Below are 13,768 nucleotides of genomic sequence, written 5' to 3' on the forward strand. Positions count from 1 at the left end.
ACGATTGTTAGGTTATTAGGTAAACTCTGAGAAGCAAATCTTTTAATCCACTGTGGCTAATCCAGTGCACTTTTGTTTGCCACGACAGACGCTGCGGCAACAAAGGGGCCTGGGGCCCAGCACACACAATCGCACACTCAGAACTTGGCCGCGGCCGCAGGGTTCCTAGGCAGCGGACAGAGACATCTCGGGACAGCCGAGCAGAGGGAGGCAGCAGAGGGCACAGGTGGGCGGGGGCACAGGTGGGCCGGGGCAAAGGCAGCTGCCCGCTGCGGGCCGCACTTCCTCACCTCCCGTTTAATGTCCCCTCGCCAACTCGAGGGGCAACCACTGGGCTCTGGGGTGTGCAGGCATCGGGGCTGCTGGGGATAGTGGGTAGGAGGACAGACGAGCACCAACGGGGGGCGGCAGCGCCTGGAGAGGCCATCAGGGCAGGGAAGGGCGTTCAGCTGAGGGAACAGCAGGGACAAGGACTGCAGGCAGTGTGGCAGGGGCAGGAGTGCCCCCAACAAGGACAGGAAGCGGCCTGAGGCTGCCCAGGGAGGTGGGACATCACCTGCTGCTTCCCGAAGTCAGCGCGAGGCCCCTCGGGACATGGCCCCTGCACTTGGATGCCACCTTTTTTTGGGAAAACAGCACTGAGGCTGGGGGAGGCCAGCAGGCCCTGCCCTGTGCTCACGATGTGCCTGGGACACCAGACCTGGGCCGTGGCCAGCCGTGGGGTCCATCCCGCCACCCAGCCTGTCAGAGAGGGTCACACACGGACCTCTGGGGCTGTGAGGCCAGGTCAGGATGATTATTTTGCCGAGGGGGACACTGGCACGAGGAGGTGCCTGCTTTGCCCAGGGCAACGGACTAGCCTAAGACAAGGATGGACACTCAGGTCTCCTGGGAGGCAGGTGCTGGGCCAGGCCTAAGAGTCCCCTGATGTCAGCAGCTCCCGAGTGTGGAGGTGTTGGGCAGTGGTGGCCGCTCTCCCCTCCTACTTCCCCAGCCCCTGCAGCCCAGGCTGGTGGTCAGTGGCTGTTCTGACCAGGCACGTCCAGGTAGGCCTACTTGGCCACATCCTGGTATCCACCTGGCCCCAGTCCCAGCCCCTGGACACCCTGGGGTCAGAACTCTTCAGAAAGGCAGTGCAGGAGGACTCCCCTCAGGACACTGGGAGGTGCGGACGGCACCCTGGGATGGAGGGGCTGCCTCTGGGCCACCTGGCTGGCCAGGGCTTTCCTGTTGGCCTTGGCGTCCTGACCCTTGACCCCTGGAGGCCAGTGGGGACGTGGGGACCGTCAGGTCTGCTGGACAGGGCCGGGCGCAGGCGACGTGGGTGAGGGCAGGTCTGGGGCCTGCCCCAGGGGACAAGCACGGACCCCAAGCCAGCGGGGACAAGCACTGTGGCCACAGCAGCCGTTTCATTTCTTTTTCTTTTTTTTTTTGAGATGGAGTCTCACTCTGTTGCCCAGGCTGGAGTGCAGTGGCACAATCTTGGCTCACTGCAACCTCCGTCTCCTGGGTTCAAGCGATCCTCCTGCCCCAACCTCCCTAGTAGCTGAGATTACAGGCGCCCGCCACCACACCTGGCTAATTTTTTGCATTTTTAGTAGAGATGGGGTTTCACCACGTTGGCCAGGCTGGTCTCGAGCTCCTGACCTGAGGTGATATGCCCACCTTGGTCTCCCAAAGTGCTGAGATTACAGGCGTGAACCACCATGCCTGGCCTAATTTTTGTATTTTTAGTAGAGACGGGGTTTCACCATGTTGGCCAGGCTGGTCTCAAACTCTTGACCTCAGGTGATCCGTGTGCCTCAGCCTCCCAAAGTGCTGGGATGACAGGTGTGAGCCACTGAGCCTGGCCACACACAGCATCCGTTTCTTCGGGCCCCTGCCCCGCAGCGGCTGAGTGGTTCAGCCTCCACCTCTGTCGGTGAGTCCTCCTGACCACAGGTGCCCAGCCAATGGCAGGTCCCGGGGTAGAAGCCGTCAGGTCATCCATGGCCATGGTGACAGTCACATTGACCTGATATTGGAGCCAGGGCATATGAGGTAAGGCCCTGCTCCCCTTCCCCCAGGCCTCTGCCTCTCGTGGGGACCAGGATCACTCCCGGGGCATCTGCCCTGCTGAGGCAGCTTTGGCTGCAGAGCTATGTGGACAACAGGAAGCATGTTGCAACATAGTTGGATGACACACCTGCCCGACAGGTGTGAGGGTGAGAGGAGGAAGGACCTATCAAGGGGCACATCAGTGCTAAGAGGGCTGCCAGATGTGGAGACCGGGGAGGTCCCAGCCCAAAGTGACACCAACAGCTGGGATGGCCCATGAAGCCCATGGCAGGGTGTGTCTCTCAGGAAGGTGGCGGAACCTCCATGCCAGGCCCCAGGCCACCGTGGGGGCAATGTGGCTGCCATCAGCCATGACCACCACCCTGCTGGACACAGACACTGCCCAGTGGTCAGTTCCACCCCTCAGGGCCTCAGCCGTGATGCCCGTCTCCTTCCAGTGAGTTAATTTACACAGACCGTTCCACGGGACCGTAATTGTTACATCACCGTAGACATTGCTGGACATGCAAAGAAGAAAATGGAACTTCGTGCTTCTGCTTCCACTACTAACACTTGGACCGTTTTGAGTCTTCTTGCCTTTTTTTTTTTTTTTTTTGAGACGGAGTCTCGCTCTGTCGCCCAGGCTGGAGTGCAGTGGCACAATCTCGGCTCACTGCAAGCTCCGCCTCCTGGGTTCTCGCCATTCTCCTGCCTCAGCCTCTCCGAGTAGCTGGGATTACAAGCGCCCGCCACCACGCCCGGCTAATTTTTTGTATTTTTAGTAGACACGGGGTTTCACCATGGTCTCGATCTCCTGACCTCATGATCCGCCTGCCTCGGCCTCCCAAAGTGCTGGGATTACAAGCGTGAGCCACCGCGCCCGGCCCAACCTTTTTTTTTTTTGAGATGGAGTTTTGCTCTTGTTGCCCAGGCTGGAGTGCTGTGGTGCGATCTCAGCTTACTGCAACCTCCGCCTCCTGGGTTCAAGCGATTCCCCTGCCTCAGTGTCCCAAGTAGCTGGGATTATGGGCATGCGCCACCACGCCTGGCTAATTTTGTATTTATTTATTTATTTATTTATTTTTGAGAGAGAGTCTTGCTCTGTCGCCCAGGCTGGACTGCAGTGGTGCGATCTCAGCTCATTGCACGCTCCACCTCCTGGGTTCGCGCGATTCTCCTGTGTCAGCCTCCTGAGTAGCTGGGACTACAGGCGCCCGCCACCACGCCCGGCTAATTTTTTTTTTTGTATTTTTAGTAGAAACGGGGTTTCACCATGTTAGCCAGGATGGTCTCGATCTCCTGACCTCGTGATCCACCCGCCTCAGCCTCCCAAAGTGCTGGGATTATAGGCGTGAGCCACCGCGCCCAGCCTAATTTTGTATTTTTAGTAGAGATGGGGTTTCTCCATGTTGGTCAGGCTGGTCTTGAACTCCCAGCCTCAGGTGATCTGCCTGCCTTGGCCTCCCAAAGTGCTGGGATTACAGGCGTGAGCCACCGCACCTGGCCCAGAGTCAGGTCTTGCTCTCACCCAGACTGGAGTGGAGTGGCACCATCTCAGCTCACTGCAGCCTTGACCTCTCAGGCTCAAGCCATCCTCCTGTCTCAGCCTTCCGTGTACCTGAGACCACAGGTGCACGCCACCATGCCTGGCTAATTAAAAACAATGCTTCTGTAGAGAAAGGGTCTTGCATTATTGCCTAGGCTAATCTTAAACCGCTGACCTCAAGTGATCCTCCCGCCTCAGCCTCCCAAAGTGCTGGGATTACAGGTGTGAGCCACCGCGCCTGGCCCACATTTTCTTTTTTTTTTTCTTTTTTTTTTTTTGAGACGGAGTCTCGCTCTGTGGCCCAGGCTGGAGTGCAGTGGCGCAATCTCAGCTCACTGCAAGCTCCGTCCGGCCCACATTTTCTATTTTCACGAAAAGTGCTGCCCTGTGTATGTGGCCTCACAGCATCTCTCTGGGGTGTTGTAGCTCCTTGTTCTCTGTTGGGCTTGGGATGGGGTCACAGGCAGCATCTGGCGTCTCCCGTGGGCTCAGAACTGATGGGAAAAGAAGACTCGGATGAGAGCTGGGGCTCGCCTTACGGCCTGGAAGGCGGCGGAGGGTGGCGGGGGCTGTGTCTGCGATGGAAAGTGCAGTCCTCCCTCGCCTGAGCTGGATGGTCCAAGGCCTCCCTCCCCGTCCAGGGGCCTCCCCTGCCTGCCCACTCCCACCTCTGTCACCTATGGACTGGGCAGACGGGGCAGAGAAGGGGCAGAAAGGAAGAGGCTGAACCCAAGGCTCCCCTCAGCCTCCAGAACCCTGGATCAGAACCGTCCGTCCTCTTCCCCCGCTCCCCTTACACTGGGGCAGGGTCGGTGGCTACACAGTGTCCATCTCTGCAGCTGGCTGTCTCCATCACGCATCGCACAGCGGCAAACACTCCCCAGCTCATGTCCTCGGCGTGTCTTCCAGGGTTTCCTTTGGGTCATTTTTTATAAGTGGTCTTCCTCAGTTAAATAGATAAACACACTTAAGGCATCAAAACTCACTTTATTATTTTCTTAATTTTTATTTCTTGGAGACAAGGTCTTACTCTGTTGCCCAGGCTGGCACGTAGTGGCTCAATCACAGTTCACTAAAGCCTCCAACCCCTGGGTTCAAGTGATCCACCTGCCTCGGCCTCCCAAGTAGCTGAGACCATAGGTGTGCAACACCAAGCCCAGCTAGTTTTAAAAATTGTTTAGTAGAGACAAGGTCTCACTATGTGGCCCAGACTGGTCTTGAACTCCTAAGCTTAAGCGATCCTCTGGCCTTGGCCTCCCGAAGTGCTAGGACTACAGGTGTGAGCCACCATGCCTGGCCTTTTCTTTATTTTTATTTTTTTGAGACAGAGTCTCGCTCCATCACCCAGGCTGGAGTGCAATGGGGCAATCTCAGCTCACTGCAACCTCCGCCTCCCAGGTTCAAGCGATTATCCTGCCTCAGCCTCCTGAGTAGCTGGGACTACAGGTGTGCACCATGGCGCCTGGCTAATTTTTCTATTTTTAGTAGAGATGGGGTTTCACCATGTTGGTCAGGCTGGTCTCGATCTCCTTACCTCGTGATCCACCTGCATCGGCCTCCCAAAGTGCTGAGATTACAGGCGTGAGCCACCACTCCCGGCCAGCCACTTCATTTTCAAAATATTCCTTTTAGGCTGGGCGTGGCGGCTTGGGCCTGTAATCCCAGCACTTCGGGAGGCCAACCCAGGTGGATCCCTTGAGCTCAGGAGTTAGAGACTGGCCTGGGCAACATGATGAAACCCTGTCTCTAGCAAAAATACAAACAATTAGTGGGGTGTGGTGGCACACGCCTGTCATCCCAGTTACTCAGGAGGCTGAGGTGGGAAGATCACTTGAGCATGGAAGGTGGAGGCTGCAGTGAGCCAAAATCACGCCACTGGGCTCCAGCCTGGGCAACAGAATGAAACTCCGTCTCCAAAAACCAACAAACAAAAAAACATACCTTTTATGTCTACATTGAAGAAAATAATTTCACATGTGCTCTTAAGTTTTTCATTTGGTGCCTAGGAACAAAACCTGATTAAATGTCATCTACGGTCAATCAAATAAACGCCTTCGTGGCAAACTCGTGCTGGAAGCAAAGGGCGTTTGCCTCTTCAAGGAGCTCTGTGAGGAAGGGAGGTGGCTGCACCTCACCCTGCACACCACAGGCCCCCGCTCGTCTCCCTGCTCCTCCTCAGAGCCTTCCTCTACCTCTCTTCTGCCTGGCCTGCCTCTGGTCTCCCTCTACCCCCACTAGGCTCAGAGAATCTCCCCTCCACACCCACACCACAACCTACTTTAGAAGGGCTGCTGCGTTTCCCTCAGGCTTTCTGACCCCCTTCCTGTCCCTGCAGGGCAGGGGCCCCGAGGAGCTGGAGGCCCAAGGGCCTTGTCCTGGTCCCAGGGCCTGGGGACACCTGCCACCGAGGGCCAAGAGGAGGATGGACATGGACACAGCCCCGAGAGCCTGGCCCGGCCGCAGCGGCAGCTCTGCAGAACCAAGGCAAGCATTGGGGACCTTGTTGGGAGTGGGGGGGCAGCCCATGGGCCAGTGTCTGAGGTCCTGCTGTCTGTCTGGCCACCCAGGACTCCCTCTTCCCTGGAAACTGTGCTTTACCATGGAGGCCACCCACGCTGTCTCCTCCAAGGTTCTAAAGCTGAATGGGCTGGGGGGCTTGCGGGGAGGCCCCAGTGTCCAGCACTGTGGGACCTGGCAGGGTGCCTGTGGCCAGGACCCAGCGGGGCCAAGTGTTGGCCTAACAGTGCGGCTTCGTTCATATCCCCAGCCCCTGCCCACCTGCTCTGAGCATGGTAATGGCCCTAGGAGGTGGGCCTGGACCCTTGGCAGGCTGGGGACAGCCTAGTGGCCCTGGACCCATGCTGCCCCCTTTCCCACACAGCGACACTGGCATCAGACACCATGCTGAGTGCCGGCAGGGGCGAGGGCTGGCAGGGGCGAGGACTGGGAGGCATCCACACATGGTTCCCCATGCAGTCTCACCTGTGGGCATCTGGTGGGGGGTGGGCTGGCAGCTCAGGGAGCCTGGAGCTGGGACTTCTGTGCTTGCCTGGGAGCTCTGAAGGGTGAGGCTGGGCATCCAGGGTGACACAGCCAATGGAAAGACATGGGGGTGATGTGAGAGGTGCCTGGAGGGAGCTGGCGGGTATGGACATGATGGACACGGAAGCACGGAGGTGGGCAAGTGGCCAGACGCATCTAGGGGAAGGTGTGGGGGAGGCGCCATTAGGAAGGGACCTGAAGGGCTGTGGGCACCAGGGAGCCCTAAAGCAGAGGGCAGATAGATGAGGGCTGTTGGCTCAGGTGTGGGGCAGACAAGATGGGGAGCCCTCACCCAACAGGAGGCGAGCTGGTCCTGTGTGGCCTGAACTGCAGCTGTCTCCTCTGTGAAATGGGGGTATAGCTGACCCCAGGGGGCTGCCTGGAGCATCCTGGGAGGTGCCAGGCCCAACAGTGCTCTCGAAGGACAGGGCCCTGGGCTGTTGTGAGAGGCGGCAGATCCTGGTACTCACATCCTCCTCCTTGGGGAGGGCCTGATGGTCGACTGAGGCCTGGGTGGAGAGCAAAGGGTTGGTTCTGACAGGGTTGGGCTGGCCAGAGCTGGTGCCGGGGCTGCTGCTGGGGGCCCGTGCCTCTCTGCCGTGGGGTGCCTGGGGCTGTGGCTTCATGCTCTGTGGCCTGCAAGGCAAGTGACACAGATCTGGGCAGCCAGTGTGGCAGGATCGGACTGGACCCCTTGGCAGGGCCGCTGTGGAGACAGCCCAGGGGAGGAGGTGCAGGGGTCTGGACACTCCAGTGGCCTTGCTCTCGGGCTGGCCTGGGCAGCGGAGGGAAAGAGAACCCTTCTCTGATACTAGATGGTGCCCGGGAGAAATCAAGGCAGAGGGTTTTAGCCGGTGGGCTCTTTGGAGGTTGTGGCTCCTGTCCGGGTGAGAGCCACCATATATTGGGGCCTAATGTGTTCCCTGGCGCTGTGAGTCCCGGCTGCCTGGGGACTCAGGAGGGTGGAGCCCACCCCACCTTCCAAGGGCCCTGGCCATCCCTGCCTGCCGACCACCCCACTCCTGGGAGCCTGCTTCCCTCACGGCGGCGGGCAGGCCGTGGCGGTCCCCGCGGGGGCCTCCTGTCCAGGACCGGCTGGGCAGGGAGCCCCCGAGGCCTGCAGCCCCCTGGCTGCCCTCCGATGTACTGGCGGCAGAAAAGGGCTGCGCCCCAGGTGTGCCCGTCGGGGCGGGCAGTCCGCCCAGTGCTCCCCACGGCCGCGGCCATTCCAAGCACCTGCAGCGGCGCCTCTCCCACTCCGCACTCCGGGAAGCCAGAGCCTCCGGGGCTCCGCTTCCGCGCCGCCCCTCGGGAAGACGGCGCGACCGAGCCCCGGCCGCGCCCCGCCCCGCCCCCAACAGGCACCGACCACGCCCCTCTCCCGCCCACGCAGAGACCCCGCCCCATGCTTCTCACTCGTCTTCTCGCTTCCGGCCCCGCCCCGCGCCGGAGGCCCCGCCCCACGCTCTTTACCTCTTCTGCTCGGGGCGGGCCCCGCCTTACTCCCTGATCCCCGCCCCACGCCCGAGGCCCCGCCCCGCGCTCTTCACCTCGTCTTCTCGCTTCCGGTCCCGCCCGCGCCCCGGCCCCGCCCCGCGTTCCTCACCTGTCCCCTCGCTGTCGGCCCCGCCCCACGCTCCTCCCTTTATCCTCGAGCTTTCAGCCCCGCCCCGCGTCTGAAGCCCCGCCCCACACCCTTTACCTCGTGCCCGCGCTGCCGGCCCCGCCCCGTGCTGAGGCCCCGCCCCGCGCTCTCACCTCGTCCCCGCGCACCGGCCCCGCCCCCGCACTTCCGGACGCCGCCGGCGGGGGCGCTCGGGCCTGGGCTTCGGCGCTCTGGCTCGGGCTCCGGCTCGGGAGGCGATCGTGGCCGCTGCCGCCGCCAGAGCCGGCCGGAGTCCGCCCGGAGCCGCGTCCACGCGGAGCGGGCGGGTGGGAGCTGGCGGCTGGGCCCCTGCGGCTCCCCCGCGGCCTGCCCCGCGTCCGCCTCCGGGCCGCCGAGCCGCAGCCGCCGAGATGGGGGCCGCCCCGGGCCGCGCCCCCGCCGGGTCCCGCCCGCCGCGCTGCCGCTGAGCGCATGGGCCGGGCCGCGCCGCGCCGCTCCGGGAGCCGGGCCCGGGGTCCCGCGGCCACCGCGCGCGGGTGAGTAGGGCCGGCCTCCGGGGCGGGCTAGGCCGCGCTAGGCCGGGCGGGCGGGACCCGGAAGCGGCGGGGGGCGCGGGTGGCTGACGCGCGTGGGACCGAGGGGGTGGGCGCGCGGGGAACTGGGGCCGGGGTGCCCCTGGGCAGCGGGACCGGCGGCGCGGTGGCCGCTTGGAGGTCCGAGGCCTGGGGCGCGGAGCAGTTGCAGGGGCCGCGCATCGCGTGCGGGGGCCCCGGGAGAGCCGGGCCTGGAGCCCTCCCCGCCTCCCAGAAGTCGGCAGGAGTCCGGCTGCCCCGGAGGACGGCACTCCCGCCCGCCCTCGCCGAGGCCGTGTGCCGGGTCCGGGTCGGGGTTCGGCCTGAGTAGCCGCGTGCTCCGGCGTCCGTACCCTCCAGGTTGATGCCTCGCTGCCCAAACACTGGTGTCTCTCTTGGGTGTGGTTCTTAGATTCTACCCCCGCCCCGCACTTTGGAATTTAGCCCCCCGTGAAACCAGAACTGCACTGCCCGAGCATTGAAACTTTCGGCTTGGCATTGAAGAAAGTAAAGAAAAGCATGTCAGTTCTCTGGGGATTTTTCTCAGCCCATCTATAAGATAATTTTTTTTTTTTTTTTTGTAGGGATGGGGTGTCACTATATTGCCCAACAGGTGTTGAATTCTTGGCCTCAAGCGATCCACCTGCCTCAGCCTCCCAAGGTGTTGGGACTACAGGCGTGACCACCGTCCCCTCTAAGATAATTTTTTTTTTTTGAGACGGAGTGTCGCACTGTAGCCCAGGCTGGAGTGCATTGGCGCTGTCTTGGCTCACTGCAGCCTCCGCCTCCCGGGTTCAAGCAGTTTTCCTGCCTCAGCCTCCTGAGTAGCTGGGATAACAGGCATGCGCCACCACGCCCGGCTAGTTTTTGTAGTTTTAGTAGAGACGTGGTTTCACCATGTTGACCAGGCTGGCCTGGAACTCCTGACCTCAGGTGATCCGCCCACCTTGGCCTACCAAAGTGTTTACAGGCGTGAGCCACCGCGCCTGGCCCCTTCTAAGATAATTTATAAAGGGTTCTTATTGTGCATGTCAGCCCCTTGTTTTTGCTCACACTTCTGTTCTCTGCTTCTTCAGGAAGAATCTCGAGCTTACTTGGATCCACAGGCCCTGTTTTGGAGAAAACACAGCCTAAACCGGCTACCCGAGATCCTCAGCAATAGCTCGGTTTCAGTTTTTTTTTTTGTTTTTTTTTGTTTCTTTTTTTTTTTTTGAGACGGAGTTTTGCTCTCGTTACCCAGGCTGGAGTGCAATGGCGTGATCTCCGCTCACCGCATCCTCCGCCTCCCAGGTTCAAGCGATTCTCCTGCCTCAGCCTTCCCAAGTAGCTGGGATTATAGGCGTGCTCTACCAAGCCTGACTAATTTTGTATTTTTAGTAGAGATGAGGTTTGTGCATGTAGGTCAGGATGGTCTTGAACTCCCGACCTCAGGTGATCCGCCCACCTCGGCCTCCCAAAGTCCTGGGATTACAGGCGTGAGCCACCTCACCTGGCCTTGGTTTCAGTTTTAAGATCTCCATTCGGGGACAAGGATTGGAAAGCTTGAAAAACACAGTGTTTTTGTTTGATTTTCAGCTGGTGTTGACTTGTCTTGGATTTCTAGTTTCAGAAAAGCTAAGCAGACTTTTTCGGATTACATTGGTCATTGAGAATTTCAGTGATGGGGGAACAAATTACATGTGAAATAGTAGCCGTGAACCTTCAAGAGTTAAATCAGTGGACAGCTGGGAAGATGTCATAGTCGTGTTGTGTTACTTGCCTCCTCCATGTAAATCAAAATGTCAGAAGTTAGTTTGGGTAAAATAAATACCTACACACGTAGGTAGCATTGAGTTTGCTGCCATGGTGCCCGGAGCATATGCCTAAGCAGTGACGAAAGGGAATTTTAAATACAGAATCAGACTTGTAGGCATCCCGCCCGTTTTATGGACTCACTTTACTGATGGTAGCTGCAGGCTGTGGGCCAGATTCAGTGCTTGCAGGCATTTGATACAGAACTGAGTAAACGTGACTGTTTTATGTGTGGTGTGTACGTGTGTGTACACTAAATGCTTGGTGTGCTTCCCTGTGGGAACCCAGAGATTTCAGGAATTGGGACGTGTTTCAACAATATCAGTAACATGTAAAGGGTTCGTGTGCTTCCAGGGACACCAAAAAGTCTTCTGTCAGTTGACAGCCAAAAATACACATGATTATAAGGAAATTTTCTTCTGGGCTCTGAAAATTTGGTTCACACATGAATTAAAACATTAGTTTTGGGGCCAGGCAAACACTAACACTTTGGGAGGCCAAGGCGGGTGGATTGCTTTGAGCGCAGGAGTTTGAGACCAGCCTGGCCAACATGGTGAAACCCAAAATACAATAATTAGCCGGGCGTTGATGGCTCGTGCCTGTCAAGTCCCTGCCACTTGAGAGGCTGAGGCTGGAGAATTGCTTGAGCCTGGGAAGCTGAGGCTGCAGTGAGCTGAGATTGCCCCATTGCAGTCCAGCCTAGGCAACAGAGCGAGACCCTGTCTCAAAATAACAAAAAACAAAACAACAAAACCCATTAGTTTTGGAAGAATTTGCTGCTGTTTTCTATGGTACAGTAGTTCAGCCTCTGTAGAGAGCCAGTGTTTGGCGTCTGTGACAAATGTCTTTTTTACATCAATGAATTAAGTACTTATTGGTGCCCGTTAGTTGCAAGACCTTGTGCTGGGTGCTGTGGGTCCCGCTACTACCAATAATTGACACAGAAGACGTAAGTCCCTTACGAGAGCATGATGGTGACTTGTGGTTAGCCTCCCTTCTGAGCACTGTCTGGGTAGTCACTTTCCACTTTGCGGTGACTTGGTTCTTCAAGCTAGTGAATGGCAGGACATCTATAACGGTAGGGCTCAGGTGGTCGAGGCGCAAGCCTTCTTTCCTGTGATAGCTTCCCAGACAGATGACCGTGAGCTAGTGTGGTGGTGCCCACGCCCAGGGTGCTCCCTCCATGCTGATGCGGCTCACGGAGTGACTGCCGCTCAAGTGGTCTGTGAGCAGCACGATGTCACAGCTCACTGGGCCTTGACCTTTAGAAGCTGTGTGTTCCTGCTGAGGCCAAGATGACACACTACCCAGCAGCATTCACAAAAAGTCCTTAGCTGCTGAAATGTCACTGGGGACACATAGTTGCAAACCATTCTCTATCTATGGGTGCTTCTTATTTATTTACTAATTTTATTTTATTTTATTTTATTTTTTTGAGACGGAGTCTCCCTGTGTCGCCCAGGCTGGATTGCAGCAGCCAGCACAGTGTCGGCTCATTGCAAGCTGCACCTCCCGGGTTCACGCCATTCTCCTGCGTCAGTCTCACGAGTAACTGGGACTACAGGTGCCCACCACCACACCCGGCTAATTTTTTGTATTTTTAGTAGAGACAGGGTTTCACCATGTTAGGCAGGACGATCTCGATCTCCTGACCTCGTGATCCACCTACCTTGGCCTCCCAAAGTGCTGGGATTACAGGCGTGAGCCACTGTGCCCGGCCTATTTTTTTTTTTTTAGAGATAGGATCTTGCTCTGTTGCCCAGGCTGGAGTGCAGTGGTGTGCAATTATAGCTCACTGCAGCCTTGAACTCCTGGGGTCAAGTGATCCTGTTGCCTCAGTCGTCCAAGTAGCTGGGACTACAGGCATACGCCACCATACCCGGCTAATAAGAACTTTTTTTTGGTAGAGATTGGGTCTCACTATGTTGCCCAGGTTAGTCTTGAACTGTTGGGCTCAAGGGATCCTCCAGCCTCAGCCTCCTGAATAGCTGGGACTACAGGTGCGCGACACCGCTCCTGGCTCTGTGGATCCTTCTTGCTTCCAGCCGTGAGCAGCTGTTGGCTGCTAAAGTGTGTGCAACGTGAGGAAGTTGGTATGGGGACAGATTCCACATAGACAAGGGACAGCAGTGTGGAGCGGTGGCTGGGAGGTCCTCCTTGAGTTGGTCCTGGGTTTTAGGGTTTTATTTGTTCCCTGTGACTTGTTCAGCACTCCAGGCTTTTGAACCCAACATGCTTCTCTAAAGCCCTCTCTCCGGCCCCTTTTAGCCATGACCACTTACATCATGGCAGGCTGTTGTTTGAGTCACCTGCATGCCTGCGTTGACAGGCATAGCCAGAGCTCCTGGGTTCCTGTAGCATGTGGCAGGAAGGACCATAGACCGTGGCAGGGGTTCTGTTGGGGTCCTTATCTACTCTCTTTTGCACACCCCTTGCAGGCTTGTAGCAGCAGCAGCAGCAGCAGCAGTAGCAGCAAATTCTATAGTTCCCTGATGCCTAAGAGGGTGGGTGGTTTAGCTTTCAGCTTAAGGAGTGAAGTCACATGAACTATAGCTTCCTTAGCTAAAAATTGTATTTTCATTTCCTTTTGTTCTGTACCTTCTCTGTTCCTTAAAGTACCCATTTACTATTTGCTATCTGAATCCTCATCAGAGAGGCTTTTCAGAAGTGCAGCATTCTGACAGAGCATTTTAAGATTGTCTCCAGTGACGGTGTCCCAGCGTCTCTGTGGGCGTGGGTGGTGTCCTTGATCCCTCGGTCGATGGGGCTGAAGGTGACCCATGATCATCTGTCTTTGAGGCGTGTGTTGAGACTCGGAGGAACACCCTGCGGTGTGTTCTCATGTGTTGCAAGGTGTACCGCGTGTGACGTGACGCAGCAGGCGGAAAACAGTGGCCGTGAGCCTGGAGGACGTGGGGTTCAGAAGACGCCCACCACCTTCGGGGCTGTAGCGCACCTTCCTTTCTCTCTGAGTGTCGCTGGGGCTGGTGGAGCGATTGTCTCCATCTCACTTGTGAGGGTCCAGCCCTCGTGCAGGTTTATACACAGTCAGGACTAGAGGCAGCTTTCCTTCCTCCGGTCTCCCTGCCTTCCCTGTCCCTCAGCTCTGCAGCTGAGGTGGGAGGTGCTCAAGCTGCCAGTCTCCGTGATGTTCGTGCAGTGAGACTTGTGGGG

At 58.0% G+C, this 13,768-nt stretch overlaps 2 protein-coding genes across 4 annotated transcripts in view; one reads left to right on the forward strand and one right to left on the reverse strand.

The window, feature by feature from the left end:
* Positions 1 to 3,268: 3,268 nt before the first annotated feature.
* Positions 3,269 to 11,572, reverse strand: LOC129462324 (zinc finger protein 580-like). The gene is made up of 6 exons (XM_055242245.2): positions 11,557 to 11,572; positions 6,918 to 7,261; positions 6,566 to 6,781; positions 4,381 to 4,498; positions 3,987 to 4,077; positions 3,269 to 3,706 (listed from the first exon to the last, which is right to left on the reverse strand). The coding sequence occupies exons 1-5, from the start codon at positions 11,562 to 11,564 to the stop codon at positions 4,041 to 4,043; spliced, it is 723 nt and encodes a 240-aa protein (XP_055098220.2). The 5' UTR covers positions 11,565 to 11,572; the 3' UTR covers positions 3,269 to 3,706; positions 3,987 to 4,040.
* AXIN1 (axin 1) overlaps positions 6,013 to 13,768 on the forward strand; it is a 67,508-nt gene continuing 59,752 nt past the window's right edge. For 2 of the 3 annotated variants that reach the window (XM_055241337.2, XM_055241338.2), the window contains exon 1: positions 8,425 to 8,767. The gene's annotated coding sequence lies outside the window, so the exon portion shown is untranslated. Of the gene's footprint in view, positions 6,068 to 8,424; positions 8,768 to 13,768 lie in introns of those variants that run through there. The other variant, XM_063617014.1, reaches the window with a different exon arrangement.

Source organism: Symphalangus syndactylus, chromosome 14 (genome assembly GCF_028878055.3).
Source record: "Symphalangus syndactylus isolate Jambi chromosome 14, NHGRI_mSymSyn1-v2.1_pri, whole genome shotgun sequence".
In the NCBI taxonomy this organism is placed as follows: domain Eukaryota; kingdom Metazoa; phylum Chordata; class Mammalia; order Primates; family Hylobatidae; genus Symphalangus; species Symphalangus syndactylus.

What these genes read in the sequence shown, in the direction of transcription:
- LOC129462324 (XM_055242245.2), bottom strand. An exon ending in ACCAGCTCGCCTCCTGTTGG is followed by an intron (nt 6,782 to 6,917) that starts GTGAGGGCTCCC and finishes ACCTTCCCCTAG; the next exon opens with ATGCGTCTGGCCACTTGCCC. An exon ending in GCCACCGACCCTGCCCCAGT is followed by an intron (nt 4,078 to 4,380) that starts GTAAGGGGAGCG and finishes TTTTCCCATCAG; the next exon opens with TTCTGAGCCCACGGGAGACG.